At 42.7% G+C, this 20530-nt stretch overlaps 1 protein-coding gene across 7 annotated transcripts in view; it reads right to left on the bottom strand.

The window, feature by feature from the left end:
• MEIS1 (Meis homeobox 1) overlaps positions 1 to 20530 on the bottom strand; it is a 110507-nt gene that overhangs the window by 40752 nt on the left and 49225 nt on the right. For all 7 annotated transcript variants that reach the window (XM_069787501.1, XM_069787499.1, XM_069787497.1 and 4 more), the window contains one exon: positions 11016 to 11161. In XM_069787501.1, the coding sequence (XP_069643602.1) occupies positions 11016 to 11161 (146 nt within the window). The remainder of the gene's footprint in view (positions 1 to 11015; positions 11162 to 20530) is intronic.

The following is a 20530-nucleotide window of genomic DNA, read 5'->3' as shown; positions in this document are numbered from 1 at the left end:
CAAGCATTAATACTTAAATGGGTCATATGCACCACATCTGTCATTCTGTCCTGAAGTCTATGAGGCACAACCAAGACTCTGCAAGCCTATTGATTTTTCTAGCATTTGCTTTAATTTACTTAACCATTGAGAAATCCATCAGTACATAAAGGGCAACTGTCCATTACTGCCTCATTTGCAGACATTCTTTCCCCTCATTTTTTTTGGTAAATATTTCCCCTTAAATCGCTGTGTGTTTACAGTGTAAAAATGAATCCAGAAAGTGCTCACACCTGTTTCTGTTCAGTAACTGCTGCACTGAGGTATATGTAATGTGCTTAAAGATAGAATAAATATCTAGACATTATTACATCTGTGTGCAAAGGGTGGTAAATTAGATCCTAATTACATTAACAGGGATTCTGCCTCCCAGCTTAAATTTTACATGAGCACTCTGTAAAAATCCAAAAGCTCTGCTGTGGTTTCTTTACGAGCTGGTGATTACAGCTACTTCCTATGCGGTCACTAAATATTCTGTTTACAAATAAATGAAGAAGCTTTGAGCCAACTTGCCAGGGTAATAATCCATGTTTTGGTTTTTTTTTTCCCCCAGCAAACCTTTACCACATAAGCATGGCAACAATCAGAAGCCCTGGCTTCATCTAATTACTTTATCACATAATTTCACAAATTGCCTTTTCACTGGGGAGCCAAGTGCAAAACACGCTCACAGTGGGATTTCAGGCAGCAGCTTTCATTTACTACTCATTTCTTGTTAAATTAAACACAAAAACACCAGTTGTGTGAAAGAAGTCAAAAAGAATGCTTGCAAATGAGCCAGACAAGTGTATCTTATATTTATACCATTCGCACAAAATAGCTCATTGGCAAGCTGGACTTTTAATGGCACCATTATCGCCTTTAACCCTTTTAAAGCCCGGCGTGAGGCTGGTAACCGGATCATCCCGACCAATCTCAACCTGGTGAAACAGCAAGAGGCAGCGCATCAGTCTTATTAGCCAAGATGGCATCCTTTAGTTAATAGTAACTGGCAAGACGAGGCACCTACCACCAGCGTGCCCCAACGTCGCCTCCACGTAACCCCTCCGGCTTCCCAGGGGTTTAATGGGGAACGACCCAGGGCAGAATTTGCCCCGTGAATTCCTGGGTATTACACCTGCCTAATACAAGGGGAGGATGGTCCTACAAATAAATTGAGTGGGATTTGTAAGTGCAATATCTATTTCACGTTGATACAGCCCTCTGAGGTGCGGGGGAGCCAGTGGGACTCGGGGGCAGTGGGACCTGGAGGGCTAGACCCCTGCTAATTATCTGAGTGCTAACAAGGCAGGATTGCAAGCTGCCACCGAGGAACACAAATTATTTTGAAAATAATTGCAACCAGTGTACCATCGCCGGTGGAAGTGAACCAGAGGTTACCCTGCTCTAAGATGACATTTTTTACATCAACAAGTACAAAACTAAAACATGGCCATTAGTAATTAAAGCTGTTTCTTTTGTAGCACCAGAACCAGTAGGTCAGGTACCGTTTTACATCAGAAACCAGGCCTTGATGGTTGTGGATTTGCCAGCATTATCTGCACAGGGAGAAAAAAAAAACATTAGCAGCAGCTGTCTGTGTGCCTCAACATTGAAAATCCTATTCATACAGACAGGTGGAGTAATTTAAAAGCCAATGTGGTGCAATTTTGATGTAACTAATGCCACTGTTTACTAAAATGTCGCCATTCCTGCTGTTTATGAAAACATTACTAAAATTGCATTTTATTCATAAGAATCCTACGATTCAGGTTATTACCAGCTTCAAAATTATTCTGCCCCCAACTGTAGCTTGTGACTCTCCAGGGTTTACAGCCTGCTGCATTGATGGACCCATGCTTGGGTTTCAACAATGAAATCAAGGGTTTATCCGCTTTGCCATTCCCATGCAAGCACAGTACAACTCCTGGACCAGCACAAAGTTCCTGGCAAATAAGTAGAGTTCTGCCAACGAATCTATTAATTAGCCAGATTCACCTAATATGGCATTTACTTTCCCAAAAATACCACCTAGGGACCCCAAAAGCTCTGGTTGACAGGAATACAGGTTGTCTAAGAAGAAGAGTTTCACTTCAAAGCTGACTTAGGTAATGAATAGAGCAAGCCACCTAAGGCAGAGTCCCACCATTTCCCCTCTAAGTTCAGAAAAAGTCCTTGGAAACATATTTATATCATGAGCAGACACTTGGGTTTTACCAGTGTGACTCAAGTGACACTTTAGTGCCACTAACATGACTACCTCCCTGTTTGCATCACTGGTACAGAGCATCATAGTAGGAATACATTGGTGGCACAAAAATGTTTTACACTGTACAGGTTGGATTAGAAAAGGTCAACCAGTAGCCAAGAAAGGAATATTCATGCTATACCTAAAGTCTGAGAAGTATTTTCTGGGCAGAAGTATCTGGTTCATAATGCAGAAGATGCAGTGGTAAGTCTAGACTTTGCCTTACTAAAATGATGGCCCACCACTGAAGTGAAACGAGTGCTCTACTAAATACTATGGGTCTAAGTCAGGCAATGATGCAAAAGGTGAGGTAAATCAGGTAACTACGTATTAACTTAAACTCTTTTCTGCCTACTTACCTTCTCTCTACAGATATATTTAGCACTGCTGTAGCTTACAGGGTGAGGAGCTGGAAGTGCAAAGATGAGTCTGATCAATACATTTGTTCATATATTGAAAACTGGATTTTCAGCTGAGCATTTTGGGGGAAAGGATGGCATTATCCATGGAAAATTTTAACTTTACATCAACAACAAAAAATTCCCTTCCACAAGAGAAATTTTCTGTGGGTAATTTTGATGGGCAGAATATATGCAATGAGAAAAAACACGTACGCTCTAACTGCAGATTCTGTGTAGCTGAAAGTAAATGCAGGAAATAGGAGACAAAACTTTTAAAATGGGTAGAAAACCAACTCACTTCTCATGCCTGTCCTGGAGCAACAAACAGACAATATTCACTGCAATATCACTGTTTTGGTTCATTCAGACAAGGGCTAAATTCATGCAAACAGATGTAGGATACTCTATGCCAGAGCAAGGGAATGCATCTCACACAACTTCATGTAACACTTCCAAATGCGACCCTATTTCAAAGGCAGCTTGTCTTACACCACAGATTAACACATCTCATCAGATATGTGCCCAACTGATTTGGTGCCTCGTATTTGGCACTTTACCTGATCTGATTAAGTCACTCACTAGCTTACACTGGTCCGCTGCAAAACTCCTTCAAGAGTTAGAAGACTGCCAATAAAAAATTAACACTGGCACTTATATACATAAGCATATCTGAGAATCAACATAGGCTCTTTTGTAGCAACTGTGTTAGAGGACAAGCTAAACAAACAACTAATAATGAACAACCGAGCCCATGAATTTATCCTCATTTCCTGCTCACCCACTGCTTGCCAAGATACTCTTGTTGCCTTTGGTGTACTTCATATTGCAAATTATTTGCCAAAATATTTCAGTGGATGCTTCCAGATTTACAAATTGGTGGTCAGACTTCTTCCCTCCCCCCACCCCCTCTTCAAAATGTGATACTTTAATTTCGTACATTTGCTTTGACTGCAGAAAGACAGTACGTCACGTAACGCTTTTCTGTGCCTTGACTGGAAGAGGCTAATTTCAAAAATGAAGTTGCACATGCAAAATATCACAGCTGCAAATATAAAAAGAAAGGAGAGGGTGGAGAAGAAAGCAAAGCATCTACTGTTGACTTAAAAATTCTTATTACTGCAAACATTCTTGCTGGTAAACTCATTTCCCAGAATATTTATGCAAACAAAAGGAGTTCTAGTACAACCAGAGCAAGTGTAATTTAACATCTGAATTAATGTTTATCATGTTTCAACTTTTCAGTATTCCCTTGCTTCTACTCAGATGTGAAATTCTTCTGGTGTGTAAATACTAATGTGTTTCAGCAGCTTCCAAATAATTCAAATTCTTTAACGTGCTGGTGGCTTCCACATTGGTACAACAGTGCCTCCAAGGTGGAAACTGGGGGAAATTGGGAAGACGATAAGATAGCCCTTTGGGAACAGACACTCTGTCTCTGAAATCTAGCCCGGGCTGTTGGCTACCTTCTGATTTCAACCAAAATACTTCCCTGGACCATTGCTCTTCCCAAGCCCTGCAAGGAGCTCAGGATGAGATGTCTCATACCATGTAATTTAAGACAACATGATGGTTGTCTTCATTGGAAACAAGACTGAATCATAGATACGAAAAAAACAGATGTTGTAACTACACCACACTTCTGAACGTGAGAAGAGCCTAAGTGAGGAATCTGGTTTCCTTGAACCAACTGACTAAAGCACCCTACATTTTTTCTTTCTGATCTAAAACCAAAGGTTTGTAGCACAGCTCAGCACTGGCAACTTAAACAATCTACAGGACAGAGTGAGATCTCAGTACACGAGACATGCGCTTTCCAAGAAATCATGAAACTGGAGCAACAGCAGCATTGCCAAGCGTATCCCCCCCAAAATGAGAGTTTTCTTGAAAAATGGCAAAATTCACCCACGCTAGAAAATGGACCAACACGTGGAGGCTGGACAGCAGGTCAGAGCAACAAATTTGAGGAAGATTAAAGAAAATGCTGAAGGTTTTGACAGTCAGTGTCCTCCATCAAATTCTGGGAGGGCTGAAGGGTTAAGAAGTTAATTCAAACCAAGTTACCTAAATCCTGTTTGTCCTCCTTTCTGGAGCTCTCAATTCAATTCTGACAGAGCCTCAGAATAATTATCTTCTCCTTGTAATAACATTTCCAATTTTCTCCCATTGAAGATGACTGCCACAGCACCTCCACCAGCAGAAGGGAGCTGAGGACCCTCATTGTGGGTTACTTGCACCAACCTGCAATGGATGCTTTTGCTCGCCACTCTGGCAGGTCTTCTCACTGCCAGGAGCACGAGGAGCCCTGGCTCCTACCTTCCCAGCTGAGGGGATGGTGGGGCACGAGTGACCGAAGGCAAGCTAAAAACGCCTGGCTTTTCCCAGGAATTTGGGACAGCTGGCACTAAGAAGTCTTGCAGATGTGGAAGAAAGATTTTTACAGCTTTGCCCACAATAAAATCAACTGCAAGAGGAGACATGTATTTGGGATAAAGGGGGGGAAAACCTCCCCCCGTTCTGAGTCCGATATATGGAAATATGACCCCTGTTACACAGATGAGCTCCAGGAGCCCTCTGGCATTTTGCAGAGCAAGTATCAGTTGATGCAGGATGGAGACTCATTGTAAGTTGTACTTTCGGGGGCCAGGGTGTCTGTGTTTTGTTTTAATGCTTCCAAACCCTCTCAAGAGGAAAGCAAAGAAAATCCTCACTGGTTTTAGCCAATTATTTCTCCTTTTTATGTTTTCAGCAGCCTAGTTTTGTATCCATCTGCCCTCTCGCTATACTCCTTTCCAAAACCAGACCAGCATCCCGCATGGAAGTAGGGGCACAGAGACATATTAACCCCACGCTCCTCCAAAGGCAAAAATCTCATAAGCATGGAGGGACGAGAGAAGACATGAAATCCACCTGCTTAAAAAGTCCCTAGCCTGTAAAATATTCATACATAAACAAAACTTACAGAATTAAGCAGTGTAATAGTATTTTTCTATCAGAATAACATTCTTGAAGCAATGGGGACTATTTTTCTCCACTAGATTTGGATATAAAGTGCCTCCTTCAAATACCTGCTTCCAATAAATTCTTTTATACAAATAACAGCTTTGCTAAATAGACTGCATATTGCTTATTGTAAGTTTTCTTGTTTAATAGCATGGCATCAAGCAATCAATAAAGATTCAAAATCCAGATACATAATAAAAAAACCCCTTTCATTCTACTGTAAAGTCAACATCTTTCAGCTATGTCTTTTACCTTCTGCTCAGTCTCCCATTTCAGTAAGGTTTAACCTCTTCAGGAAATTGTTTTAAAAGCAGTTAAAAATAATGATTAAATTATGGGATTTACATGAAAGAAATCCTTGGCCCATTCATTTTTTTAAATCATGGCAATTTGTTTTTTAAAAGGTGTTTGAAGTCCTTGAATCGACCTCTTGGCATCATTAAAAAAAAAAGTAGTTTATAATCCCCTAATGTGCTTAAATAAAGCCTTCAATAGTTTAAATTGTTATTAAACATCTTTTGGGATTATAATTTTATGGCTTTTTTTGCCTGATTAGATGATGAACATGAAGAGCATCAAATACTCATCATATAACAAACTAATTACATCATATAATCCCCAAAATGAGGTTTTAATCCCAACATTTTAAATTAAGCTGGATTTAAAGGATGCAGAGAATTCACAATGAATGAACAAAACACTTGAAAAGACACCCCCAAACTTTCTTCTTCTGGTTTTGAACAGAAAGGTACCATTGTTGGGACAAAAGCATAGTATGGGTCGAAGCAGAAACTAATCTTGTTGCCACAATTAAATTTACACAGATCTGGTTGTAGGCAAGATTATTTTTTCTTCCCCTTCCCCCCCTCCAAGCTTTTCCCTTATTTTGCAATCGCTGCTGAGGGCTATCCATTACAGTGAGGAGATCTGCTTGAAAAATGGTGGTGAGATATGATCCCTGAATGTTAAGTGATCCAAGAAATAATAATAATAATAATAATAATAATAAAAAAATAATAATAATAAACATTTAAAAAAAAAAGGAGGGTGTGTAAAATGTTGCCAGGCTGTAGCACATCTTGAAGTTATCCTTAGGGTAACTTTCTGGAATCCAGCTCCAGTACAGGACTGGTTTGCCCCAGTTCTTCCTCAAGACCCTGCCATGGCATTTGATGCCACCCCACAAGCCTCCCCTCATTTTTCACTCAGCTTTTACAGTTTGGGGATGTCCTCACCTCTTCACCAAATTATCAGTAGCTTTTTTCTTTTTTCTTTTTTTTTTTTTTAAACCCAAATAGTAACAGGCTGTTCCTTCCATCTCAAATTTAGAGCAAAATCCTAAAAATAGATTTCACAAACCTCAAAATTTACAGGCTGGTGTCACAATCTACCATCAAAAATTTCAACAAGCTCCACAGCTACATTTTGCCCAGCTAATGGGCAGTGTGGGCAGCTCTTCCAATCCAGATATTTAATCAAAATTAAGTCAGAATGGCAAATAGTTAAAAATAAAACCTGCAAAATCCTAAGTGTAAGTCTGGTCACCACTTTTACTATTCTTTTAGCTGATTTTTTTTGTTATTATTATTCCAAGGGGAAGTAAAAAATAGGCAATTTGGATGAATTTACCCCCTGAAGTGTTTCACAGCATACTGCCTGCATCTGCAGAGGACAGCACTTGCCTACCCTTTGGGCATATGTCAACTCAGTTCTGCACATCAGTCAAAATAATGGGGGGGCTGCTGCCTGACACTGAGTGGGAACTATTGCCCAAACACTTCAACAACTGGAGAGGCTATGGCCTTGCATTTGATTTTTTTTTACTTTGATAAAGGAAAAAAGAATTTCCTCCTAAGTGGGAGACGAGAACTAAGGGACAAACCTTAGGAAATAAAGTCAGTACACAGAGGCAGACTTAGTACCTTTGGAGATGGAGTAACTGCACAGAAGGAATTAAACCAGCCTATATACTTTTAAAAGATTGTATTAGTCCAACATTTATCTTAAAACTTTCCAACCATTAATCATTAGTATGACAGACACAGCAATTACTGTCTATTTTGTTTAATTCCATGCCACTGATGTGTCTTAATATTACAACTGTGAAGAAAAAAAAATTTGCCTTTGAAAAGGAGGGCTCCCAACTAACACCTCAATTAGGAAGCACCAGCAGTCAAGGGGATGCTGGATTTCACGCTTAACCACTGCTCATTTCTTCCTGCCATTTTCCAGGGGGAAACATGAAGGCCAGTTAAACACTGGGGGGCAAAAAAGGAGGTATTGCCTGCCCTGACACGTCCCCTGCCTGAAGAGAACCACCTCCCCATCTCTCCTCACCTCCTGCTTTAGGGAGGACCTTGTGTCCACCCTACGGAAGACCAAATTCACTAATAATAAATAAATAAATGATGTGGGATCTCTAGTTTCCTCAGCTGACCACTCCTCAGGATGACCTCCCTTCCACAGTGAGAAGCCCAGCTGGGCTTCTCCCATGTGTAGGGTTACAAGAGCAGTCATGAGGCCCAGACACCCTCAAAATGAACTTGAGTCTTAATTCCTTCAGTCTCTCACCACTCCTCATATCTGATTGCAGCCATGATTTGGGCCTGGGTTTTTTTTTCCAGAGAGGACAGCACCCCAAGCAGCTTGTCAACATGTTATATTCCTCTAGCTCAAACTGTAGCTTTGACTTTTGCCCAGGTTATCAATGTACTTGCCTGGAGGACATCTTCCTCCGCGCACAAGACCCACTGCTCTTCTGGATGCACAAGTTCTCTGGTGCCATCTCACTCCAGTGAGAGCACTCCCAGCTGAAACACATGCTTGGAAGAGCCTACAATGTTGTCCGGCCATGTTTTAATTTGGGGGAACTGTCCACAAACCCACCTAGAGTCAATTAGAAAGATCTGCCTCAAGGTCCTAGCTAGAGAAGGTTGGACTGGGTAAACCAATTCTGCTTTACTGAACTGATCAGACAAGCCTGGAGCTACCCTGATGCTGCCAGAAGAAGAGAAACCTGCCCTGCAATAAATCTCCATGCTTCATCTCGCTGGGCTGGATCTGCACAGGGGATGGTGGATTTTTAAAGCAAGCTTTAGCTCCATGCTGTAAGGTAGAAAATGCAGCAGCTTCACTGCATGGGTCCTGGGGGGTTCCTGTATTTTGAGTCTTCCAGGAGAGGAGACCACCTTACATGCAGACACTCAGATGGTGTCTCCCAGGGGCAGCTCTGCAGCAAGCTCCACAGGCACTCTCATTTCTTCTTTTGCACACCATTACTGCACAGCAGGAGAGTGAAAAGCCACTGGCACCCTGCACCTGATCCGGACGAAACAGTGAATGGGTCCATTCTCTGGTCCTGAGACTGAGCATGAAGCCAGCTGTGGGGTCAGGTCAAGCCCACATAAGCTAAATGCTCAACACAGGTTGGCTCCTGCCACGAGGTCTTTTGGGAGTCACCCCTGCTATCTTCTGCTGTGCTCCCAGGAATGGGTTTGGAGGGTGGTAGCTGGCCCAGGCTAAGAGCATGCTGGAGACTACTCAAGCAGTTTAACAGGATAGACCGTCACACTCCTGTGCCCTGGTCCTGGGTGATGCTAGCACAAACACAGCAACAGACCACTTCCAGGAAAAAGTACTAATAGTATTAGTAATAGTAACATATACTACTTAATTTGTAATTCTTCAGCTGGGAACTATGGGGGCTGACATGCAGTTGCTCAGTGTCCCCTGGTGTGCCTTGTCCTGACTGCACAGCTTCCAGGGCATCTCCTTAAAGCAGAACCTAAACCAGCTGCATGAGGAAGATGTGAGCATCACTGCTGGCACAGCATCCCTGGACTGTTTTGGAGGCAGATGTCTTTAACCTCACATCTACCTGCAGAGACACACCAGGCTGTCAGCTCTTCTTGGGAGAGGACCTAGAATTGGGGAGCCACCAAAACCAAAAGGGACCTCAGCCTTCGGGAGTGATGCGCTGAACGCACCAGGGACAGGGCTAAGGAGCTAGCAAAGCTGAGGCACAGCTGATGTGGAGTCTGCCAGAGAGAGAGATTAACTGGGAGATATCTGAGGCCCTCTCCAGCCTCAGAGGAGGAGTGCTCCAGCAGGAAGGTTCATTCATAGCAACCCAGGACCGCGCAGGGCAGGATTCCCCGCCTGATCCCCATGCTGACAAGAGTCATGGCAGATATCTGGTTTCTTGGCTCAGCAGGGGATGGAGGGGCGATGTGCGTGAGCGCTTCCTCCAGTTTACGAGTATACCCTTGGCAGGTCTCCCACTGGGGCTGGGCAAGCTGGCCGGCTTCTGGTTTCATCCTGACCCTGACTACAGGCAGGGGAGAGTGTCAACTGCTGGGATTAGAGGCAAGAGCTGTTTCTTCGCTACCACCTGCAGACCCCCGGGAACCCTTGCCCGGCCCTTATCCTCCTGTCACAGAAAAGCTCAGACAGAAAACCTGGGGCCAAATGCCCACATCCCCTCAGTGGATGAAACACAGTGACAGATCACCACAATTGGATGACAAAGGAGAATGGCATTAGAAACACTTTTCTAAATGCTAACGTTAGAAGGTGTGGTACACAATATAAAGCCTTGAAAGAAGCTCCAGCATACAGCTTAACCCCACACACCTGTCCAGAGCTTTGATTTCTAATCCCAGGAATAAAAAAAATACAGGTAGCTGTGACAACAGAAATAGCTGTGTACAGCCCCCCCCAGCCCCCCCACTCCCCCCCCCGCTTTATAATGTTAAATACAGTGGTAACTTACACTCTGGGAATGAGAATGTCTCAAAGAAAAAAATTATACTTTGCTATTAAACCAGATACATTCAGACCTTTCATCATGAAGCTTCTGGTGATCTCTGACAAACATCTGAATAAGGTCTTTGTTTGCTTTTTGCTTTGTTTTTAATCTCCCCAATTACCTTCCGCAGTTCTCCAGAGCACAGAACCAGGGACCGAATGCTGCTCTCTGCTCTGAAGCAGCAATTCCCATGTCAGCTAAGGGGAGCTGCAGCTGTGCGAGCAGCAGGGCAGGACAGGTCTCCGAGGTTATTAGTGTAAGCTTAGTCACACTTCACGGTGACATCCCATTAACAACTGCAACTCGAACCAAAAAAAAAAAATCTACAAACAACACACACAAAAAAACCCCAAAACCATAAAAACATACGCTCCGTGCTCTTCCCCTGGCATCTAGCAAATGAGGCAACAACAACTCTGCTCGGAAAAGTTCCCTGAGCTGCCTGTCAGCAACATCACACGTATTTTTTGCCTTCTACGACTACTACAACTATGACATTTTCCATGTTTTATTTTGCATATGTGATCTAGAGTTCACTTACTGTTAGATGCTGGAACAGCCATGCCCTCATGATATTTGTGGCTACTTTGGGAAAGATGCCACGCTTTTTATGTCGCTTTTTGTCCTTATCTGGATCATCATCATCACCTGTGCTGGGGGAAGCTACACTGTTGTCCAAGCCGTCACCTGTAAATATAGTGAATCAAATTTTGACTTATGCTACCTTTATATACTTCAGCCGAAGCCTGGCTTTGGGTATAAACTGCATGAATATTTAAATGAGGTATAAATTCTTTAACACTGTAATTCACCGGGGTTGAAGGGATGGGGGGAAGAGACATGAGGAGAGGGAGGGTCTTGGGGCTGTGTCGGCCCCATTCTGGTTTATCCTGAAGGACAGCGTGGCCATTTCTGCCACTGTAACCCAAAATAAAAAGTGCTTAAAAAAAAAAAAAGGGTTTTTTTGCACACATCCAGTTTGCAAAGGTGGAAACAGTGGCTTTTCTTCACACTAAGTCACTTCCCAAAAATTCATCCCAATCAGCTACTTTGGCTGAGATGACAATTAGGAAAATATCAATGGTGTCCCATCCACATGACTTGTGTGAAGCTGGGTGCCCCATCCCGCTCCAGGATGCGAAAAGCAGGGTGAATGCAGCTCTCTTGCAGTATCATATACTCTCCCCAAATTCAGAAAAAAACAGAGGACTGGGGCACTGCTTATGTTAAGTCTTTTATAGACGTTTAACTTCCCCTGACTTTTTGATGGGAGGTCGGTAGCTAACCGGCCTCCCCTCTTCTCAGCCCCAGCCAAAAGAAATTCATAGTGGAATAAATAGTTACCAATTTGACATATACCATAGGAATTAACACCCTGCTTTGTGCCAGCGTGCCACATCTGTAATAGGTGTCTGCTCCCATTAAACAACAACTGATCCAGAATGAATTTTCTTAATGCAGAGAAGGTCTCAGACAGTTCTCATCACATTAGCGATATATCTACGGGAGGACATAACTGCGTAGCAGCCAGCTTGGGTCTGGACTGATGGGCTGGTGGTCAAAGGAAAACAAAAGTTGCAGTGCCTGGCCAGTTTGCATGCAATTTTTGCTTCAAACCCTGAAAGCAGTTTATAAACAAGTCCACAGAGCAAATCAGTCTTTGCATTCTCTGCATGTAGATTGAATGGTATATCCTGGCTTCCAAGGACACTGTATTTGTAGCAACATGGAGTTGTGATGTTATTAGGCAAGTGTTTTTTACACCCCTGGGCAAGAATGATCAAGAAAGTCATCTGAATTGGGCTGAATCAAAACTATCTCTGTTAGGAATAAAAATTTTAAAAAAGATATTTTTTTTCAAAAAAGGATACAAACTGTCAAAATTATTATCTGTTAAACAGCTTTCAGCACCAAAAAAAAAAAAAAAAGTTATTATTAGTGTTATATTTTTAGTACCTTACTGACCGTGGCAAATTTATAATTGTCCTTATGACTTGGCTTATGTCTTTAACGAAATGGTAACCTTGGGTAGTTATAGAAACAAACAAGACTTTTATGAAGAAATAAGATATCTGACAAATTCTTTGAAAGCCCAGTATGTAAAAAAAAAAAGGCTTTTATAGAGAGAAGCAATTCACCATATAAAATAATAATTCATAAAAGAAACATGAGCAAAGGAAACAACTCAACAGCATTTAAAATTCCACGGGCTAATCCACTTTCTGTCTGCAAGAGGCAAACAAGGAAAAGAGAAGTATTACGCATTCGTTGATTAAAAACGAAAAGCTTCTAACCTAATGACACTGCCTTTCACCACCTCCCTGCAATCGTTCACCCACCCTCTCCCCCCTACCCCATTTTTTTTAAAAATACACTCTCTCCTCATTTCAACCCCCCTTCAGATTAATTTAGCAGGCATCGCCTCGTGCCTGACGGGAGGAGGACTCATTGATAATTTATGGAAATATCTACTATAATCCAAGGGAGCTGACTTTTTTTTCCAGCTTTGTGCATCAATAGATAATCAAGGCCTTCAAGCAGCCTTAGCTTCCCATTACCTCGGGCAAGAGAATTCCTGAAAGCATGCCTCCGGGGCACCTGAATTATATCCTCCATTAGGAGAGGAAAAGCTTTCTGCATTCCACCTATAACACTCCCCAGAACCTTTCCTGTTTATTTCTGCTGTATGAAAGCAGAAGCATTAGGAACAGGATTTTTTAAGTGAAGACTTATGTAGATACAATGGAGAAACCTTTCAAGCGCAAGCCAGATCACCTCCTTCAATCCCTGGCGGTGACCTATCCCAAATAAAAGGTTTCTGTTACATCATTAGCTCAAGCCAAAACCAGCCTTGGCTTAATGCACAGTTTGTTCTTCCTACTGTTTTTAGGCAAATACTGCTACTTTACTCCCATCTGGGAGGGAAATTACACTGCTGGGCTGTAATCTAAGACAAGATTTTCATTGGAAGCAAATGCTTTCAATCCAGTGTAAATACTGGTGCATGTTCAGAAAAGCCTAAAACAATAAACCCTGGCCCCGTCCGACACAAGTCGGAGAAAGTGAAAGGCAGGGAGAGGATAAGAAAGGACTCGGCTATCCTAAGAGTAAATGCTTCGGTAGACTTTTATAAATTGTTTAACCTCTTCCACTTTTTTTAAATGGAAAATTGATCCTGTAAAGACTGAAACCACAGAGAGAAGTCTAAATGGTCAATTGTGGATTTTAGTATTTCCATCTACTTTGCAACTCAATACACTCACCTCTGTGAGGTCTCCAGAGATTCCACACACACACACACCCTTTTTTTTTTACCTCTTTTCCTCTTTTCAAAGATCACTAAACAAACTTGAAGCACCACTGACCAGCCACACGGTAGCAGCTATGAACTGCATTTGTAAAATGTCAGCGGCAACTCCGTTCCTGAAGTTGACTTCTCCTGCCGCCAAATGAAGGCGAACTGAAAAGGTGGAAATAATCATAGAAATGATGCTAGTCCATAAACAAGCTTACAGCCTCATTAGTATAGCGGGAGGCTCCGCTGGGTGATTTATGCTTGTTTTGCTGATGCCATGAGGAAATGCCATAGGGCAACTTTAGCCAGCTGCTAATGGTTTCTGACAGCTTCTTAGCAACTAGTGCAAGCAACGCCATGGCGTTTGCTAGTGACAGAAACCGAAAATGTCATATTATCTGCCCATGTGTCACGAAGTCCGTGTGGCAATTAACTAGTAGGCCAGTGACTGAGGGGCCACAGGCTCTTCAAAATGGCCCGTGGCTATTCAGGGGGCAGAGCAGGCGCACCGCTCGCGTTTACGCTGCACATATGCATGGCTGTATGCACGGTCTGCATCATGCTCCCTCTGCCTTGGTCGCCAATGAGTTTGGTCTACACAGATCCTTTGTCTGTGGAGAAACTCCATCTCGCTTTCTCTTTAGGCACGGCGTGACATTATCAGAGGAACTGCAAGTAATCTGTCTTGATATGATGGTTGGAAATGGCACTTTAATTGGCAATACCTGATTCTCTGGTTTTGAGCGCTGGATCCGAAGGTGCTAGCTGTTTTTCTGCTCGCTCGCAAATTAGTCTAAAAGGATTTAAGATCACTGAAGCAGACTCATTGCCTGTCAAATTGCTGGGAGCGCAGCGACTCTGCACAGCAACTAGATGCTATTTAAAAAAAAACCCTGGAGCCTGTAAGGAGCAGGAGAAGAGCCCGGGCTCCGCGCGCCCATTCCCCAGCGAGCAAAACCAGGCGCTATATGTCAAACTGTCAAACCTTTCAGCGTGGCCATTTGCCCTTTCAAATAATATTTAAGAATTGTTTTTACACAATTTTTTATAGGCCATGGTCTAGTGAAAGAGGCCAATCAACAAAGAAAGGAATTTGTACTACAATTCGTCCGTGGACGATTTCTTGCCAGACCTGGGCCGGTCCCCATGGAGCGAGGCAGGTGACCTGTGGCAGCTCCCTGGCTGTCGGGGAGCTCCGATTTCAAACGCCCTCAACTCCGGTGTCCCAGAGTTGCCTATTTAAGCACACCCAGGCATTTAGGCCGCGCTATCTTGTTCCTTTCAAGAAAGGATAAAGCGGCATTTATCGTATTCAGCCCTGCTGAATGGGTCAGGCTGGCCATGCCAGTGGGGGCTCCTCTCACTGCGTCCCCTTCTCTGCCGCCATCGCCTCCTACAACTTCCCTTCCCCTCTTACTCCCCCAAAAATCGGAGGCAGAAGCAGCAAAGGGCAGCCAAGTTTACAGCGGCTCCTTGAGTGGGTAATGCTCTTTTTGGCCTGGGTGATCTGTTATAAACCATTGTTGGCAAAATAGGCGCTTCTGGAGAGCAACTGGGCACATGCGCTCGCCTTCAGTGGCTGTGGCCATTGCAGGAGTTAGGTGGCAATTCAAAGCCCCATCCCTCGCTTCCACATGGAACCAAAATTAAATGTCAGCACCCTGCAACGTTGGAAAGGCAGGCAGTGTGGCATAGCTAGGCAACTTCCAGCCACCCCAGCTCCCAAATCCATCCCTCGACCATAGAAGCTGCCCAGATACGACATAAATAGTCCCAATCTCAAGTCAAGGATGTTTCAGGAAGGTTGGGAATTCAGATGTCCTAAAAACCCCGGCCCTTTGCTCGACTACAAAATCCATTGCCTTTGCATGTAATTCTTTAGACTAACATCCTTGAATAATTTTAAGTGCCTAGAAATCTCAATAGCAAAATGCCAAATACAGCTTTACTACAAGTATCTTCACCAGACGCAACAGGTTATTTCTCACTGCACGTAGCCCTGTCCTAGAATCAAATCTGTATTTGGAGTACAAGTATTTTTTAGACCAAAGAAAACCATATTATTCTTAAAATGCCTGCTTCCCACACCTCTGTCATGAGATTTGAGAGAGGTTTCGGAGTCCACTCTTCAGTTTGCTGGGAGGGGGCAAGAGGAGGGCACCAGCTTTGCTGAGGTCCACAAAACCACACAATGAACACCACCTTCCATCTTTTACAGTCCACTTCTAGATAAACATCTAAATCCACTGCTTTAAGGAGTTCACAGAAGAAAGTGTGAAAGACATGAAGCCCTGTGAAAGACCCAGAGCAACTTTTAAGTGGACTGACTAAATCAGTGTCCTCTAAAAGCTCCCCATGTTGAACTCATTTTTATGTTTCCAAATCTCTCCTGTTAAAAGTAACTTCTGCCTCCTAGAAGAACTTTACGGTTTGCACTTAGTTTTGCATTTAGTAAGCTAATACAATTTAAATATGTGCTGCATTTGGACAAAAACTATTGACTTCTGTACCACACTTGCAATGTTTTCGGTGCTATGAACTGAAACACCTAACGTAACGCCCCAAAGTTTGTGGGCTTTCCAGTAGTGTGATTTTTTTTAAATCAGATCATAAATTTTTTTTAAAAGCATTTAGATACAAGTTCCTCAAATTCCTGCCTCTGCTAGCATAAGAAATCCTACATTATCTGAGCCAAATATTTAACTGTTCACTGCCCATCCACAGCTCCGCCAGTTCCTTTCTCTTTTAACCCCTCCAAGAACCCAAATATCTTTAGTAACCTTTCCAGGTAACTGGAAAGCAGGATTCATTAGTAACTTAATGTACTAGAGAGATTTCAAGTGGCAAAATTACTTTCCCTAACCTTGCTTCAGTGCTCTGTGTTAATTTAGAGTAACTATTATAATTTCTGCACCTTTACCTATGAAATCCCTTACAGAAACATATCTCCACACATTGGAGATGTGCTGGATACCCACACATCCACCATGCTGACTTTTGCAGAGCAAAAACAGGCCTATGTGTGAAATGTAATTTTACTATAAGGTCCAAAATTATGAATTCTCAAAAAGCAGCTCCAAGGATGCAACAAGTTTTTCTGTAAAACAAGAGCAAGGGAGAAGGAATCTTCCACAACCTACTGTTCACAGGACTTAAAACAAGGATTGCCACTTCAGACCACCAGCGCTGAATGGACTTGGGCAAAAAAGAAGCATATGGAGGTTTTTTGGTGTTTTTAAATTTGTTTCTGACACAACCAGCTCCAACTTGGCAAAGGAATGTGGTGAGCAAAAGTCACACCCATATGACTCTGATGTGAGTCAGGTTGGCTAATATTCATGTCCACAACCATACCAGGACAAGTTCACTACTCAGAAATGGTCATTTCTCTTACAGCAAGGTGGGGAAGGAGGCAAGCTGAGCAGCACAGGGGGTTGAGAGCTCAGATATGCCAGGAGAGAGCTGGAACGCACTGGCACAGTCTGGGGATGCATGCTCAGCTGGTAATCCAAGTTGTACCTATTTATTGAGGAGAATTAGAAGTTTTGACATGGAAAGGCCCGTGAATTTAGAAGACTTCCCCAAAATACATTCTTCTAAAATTTACACACACACATGCACGTATATATTGCATATGTAACATTAACCCACTGTGACTGCTCTCAACCTGCCAATGCCCAAGCAAGGTACATGAGCTGAGGATAGGGCTAACAGCAGAAGGTATTTCAGAAAGCTTAAAGTAACTGCGCAATTTCTTTATTCAGGAAAAACATTTTCTATTGGTTGGGATCCATGATTAGTGAGATGTGATGGAAACACCCACTCCAGGAGTTCCTGAGGTCAATAGCAATCATCTCAGCACATTGAACGGCCTACAGAACAACCTGCAAGATTATTCACAATAATTATGCAGGTCTGCTTGTGAATCTGAAACATGGCGTTGATGAGGGACCAATTTTTTTTTTTCATATTCCTTGAGGAAAAGGCCTTTTCAAATATACTAAATAAAAAGTTAATGAGGAACAACAAGGCAGGAAAGAAGCATTAGCAAGGAACAAATACCATGTGTTTGGGTTTGCATGCATCTCTTAAGTACATGCGGTGCATGTTTCATGCAAGGATTCAGACCATGACATAAACAGTAGGAGGTTGTCAGTCACCGATAGTATCCATATTTACAAGATACTAAAGTAAACAGTTGCAAAAATATCCTACACAAATATTCATAGATGGAGTAACCTGGATAAGTGTAAATTACACTCTGGCATTTGACAAATTTTCAAAGTTTTCTTCTTGACTCATTGTACTTTGCTCTTGAGAGACGGGAGCACCTTTTTCTGGTAACTCAATCCTCCTTTTTGACTTGAATTCCCTTCAGGCTAGCAATGAGCAAATTAGCTGTCTACGCAAAGAGTAAAATCAGCATTGATGAACGGAGGGGGAAACCCCACAGATTTTACTCATTTTCATTTGTTCTGCAGCTGAAATGAAGGAAACCTCTTCTTCTGCACAACACAGCACTTCTTAATGGGGTTCAGAAAACTCTGCTATTACGAGTAAGTTGTGTGATATTTCTGGAGCCGTGCATCTATGTGTCGAATGAAATATTAAAAAGAAAGCAATTCATTGCATGGGAAGCAAACAACTTCCTGCTGCCAGCAACAGAAGTTTACTTTGAGCAGATGGAAGCAAATACCCTAAAGAAAAGTATCTGGTTAAACAGAATAACATCCTGGTTTGACTAAGAACAGTAAAAAGCTTAAACAGGTGGTTTTTTTCCCCCTAACCTAAAAGCCAGCATGACGACCCTACCACTTCTTGGGAAAAGCTGTTTTTCAGTCATTCTCTCATTTTGTTTAAATACAGGTCTTTTTTTGAAACCTATTCTCTCCAACCTCAGCAGGAGAGTTGGCCCTCCCAGCTAAAGGTCCCAGCAGTTGCATTCTCCACAAGAAGTCAACTGCATACGGGTGAGACACAGGCAAATCCACCGTTGGATTCAGTCAGACTTACTCCCTTGCAAAGCAGGAGCACAACAAGCAGCAGGAGGAGCACAGGACTGCTCTGCCATGGGGGAGATATGCCCAACTAATACCCCAAATGGCCATGAGGTCAACTTCTGTAAACCTTTATAGCTCCTTAACAACTGGCTCTATCTTTGTGTTTATCCAGCTCCTAAGACACTTGACTCTTGGACTGAGCACAAGCAGCTATAAGAGGCTCAAAGCAAAGATCAGAAGCATATTACGTATAAACTAAGGGACGCATTATCTGTAGAAACAGTTTATTACAGTGGAGCATTTAAGCAGGCTTCCTTCCCTAAACACAGCTAAATTGCCCTGGGCCCTGCCTGCATGCCTGCTCCAGAGGAGATGATGCTGTAGATTTCATGTTTTACAACAGAAAATATGTGCCAGAACCTTGCTACTGTTCAAACCATTCAAAATTGGGTTCTTCTATTGAAAGAAGTTTTTAAAAAATTTATTGTTGGGCAAGACAAACCAAAATGCTTGGGATTGTTGGACCAAACTAAAGCATTTTATTTGGGGCCAATTCAAGACCAACCAATGCTGGCCCAAGCTGCAGTGTGCCCTGCAGGAAGTACAGTTCAGACACTGTTTGCCCCAAATCCTCTATTGCAGGGCTGGATCCCATATGTCGCAGGAGTCATATAACCATAACAAACAGGAGAGAATTAGTCTAGCTGCAGCTCAGGCAAGTCAGGATTCATGACCTACCAAGCCCACACAAGATATTTCCAATTGGAAGTTCCCATGTGGTTTGTGTCAAGTGAAAATGTTCTTGCTGATATGCAATGTATTTTCTTCCACTCCTGTCACCAATTTTAAAGTAACATCAAAACAAAAAAATTATTTTCCCTGTCCCTAGTTCATCGGTAACATCTGACAATGAAAACCAGGACACTATTGAAAGAAAACTAACATTAAACCTCACTTTGCATGCCACAGCAGCACCACATACTCTATTTCCCCACATACAGTGGTCACTTTGCAACTGCAAAAGGCAGAATTAAAAGGGAAGAGAATAAAATGCCTCCATCTCATCTACCTCTCCTCTTCTGAAAGTAACAACATCTCAGCTGCCATTGCTCATGCTTCAAAAAACACTCATCACCTCACACAACCTAATAAAGATCCACTTGCTGCAGCCATTACTCCAGCAAATTATAGCCACTGAACCCTCTTGACTGGCTAGTTAGTGAAAGATATCTGGCTTTGAACTTAAGGCACAAATTAATTATTTCTTCATACTTTAAATAAGAAGATGACAATTTTGATTTATTATGGAGGGTCAATCCAAAAACCATTCTGAGGCAGTCTGGTGGTTCCCAATGCAGGACCCTGTATCTCACAGCTATGGAAAGAAGGGTGGAGAAGAGGGCTGGCCATGTCCACCTAGAAGAACTGTTTCCATAAGGTGTCTTTGAGGTCTGATGGAAATCAGGTACCTATGTGGTGACCCATACTACTGGGCAGAGCGGAGCAGAATGACAGGGACTTGGGAACCTTCCAGTACCTGGGCTTCATATGAACAGGCAGGAGTTAGACGCAAAACATTTACGCTCCTCTTTTCTAAGCAAATGTTAGAAATATTTGCAATCATGACTGAACGGATGGCATTTGGACCGCACCCTGAGTTCCCCCCCCTCACCCTGCCCTAACACTGCCTGGGACGCTCAGAAGATGCTGGCTTCGCTCCCCAAAGACAAAACCTTATGTTACCATGCACGTAATCAGCTC

Source organism: Haliaeetus albicilla, chromosome 7 (assembly GCF_947461875.1).
Source record: "Haliaeetus albicilla chromosome 7, bHalAlb1.1, whole genome shotgun sequence".
Classification (NCBI taxonomy): Eukaryota; Metazoa; Chordata; class Aves; order Accipitriformes; family Accipitridae; genus Haliaeetus; species Haliaeetus albicilla.
Note: the sequence above shows the minus strand (reverse complement) of the source record. Positions and strands in the feature narration are given on the sequence as shown.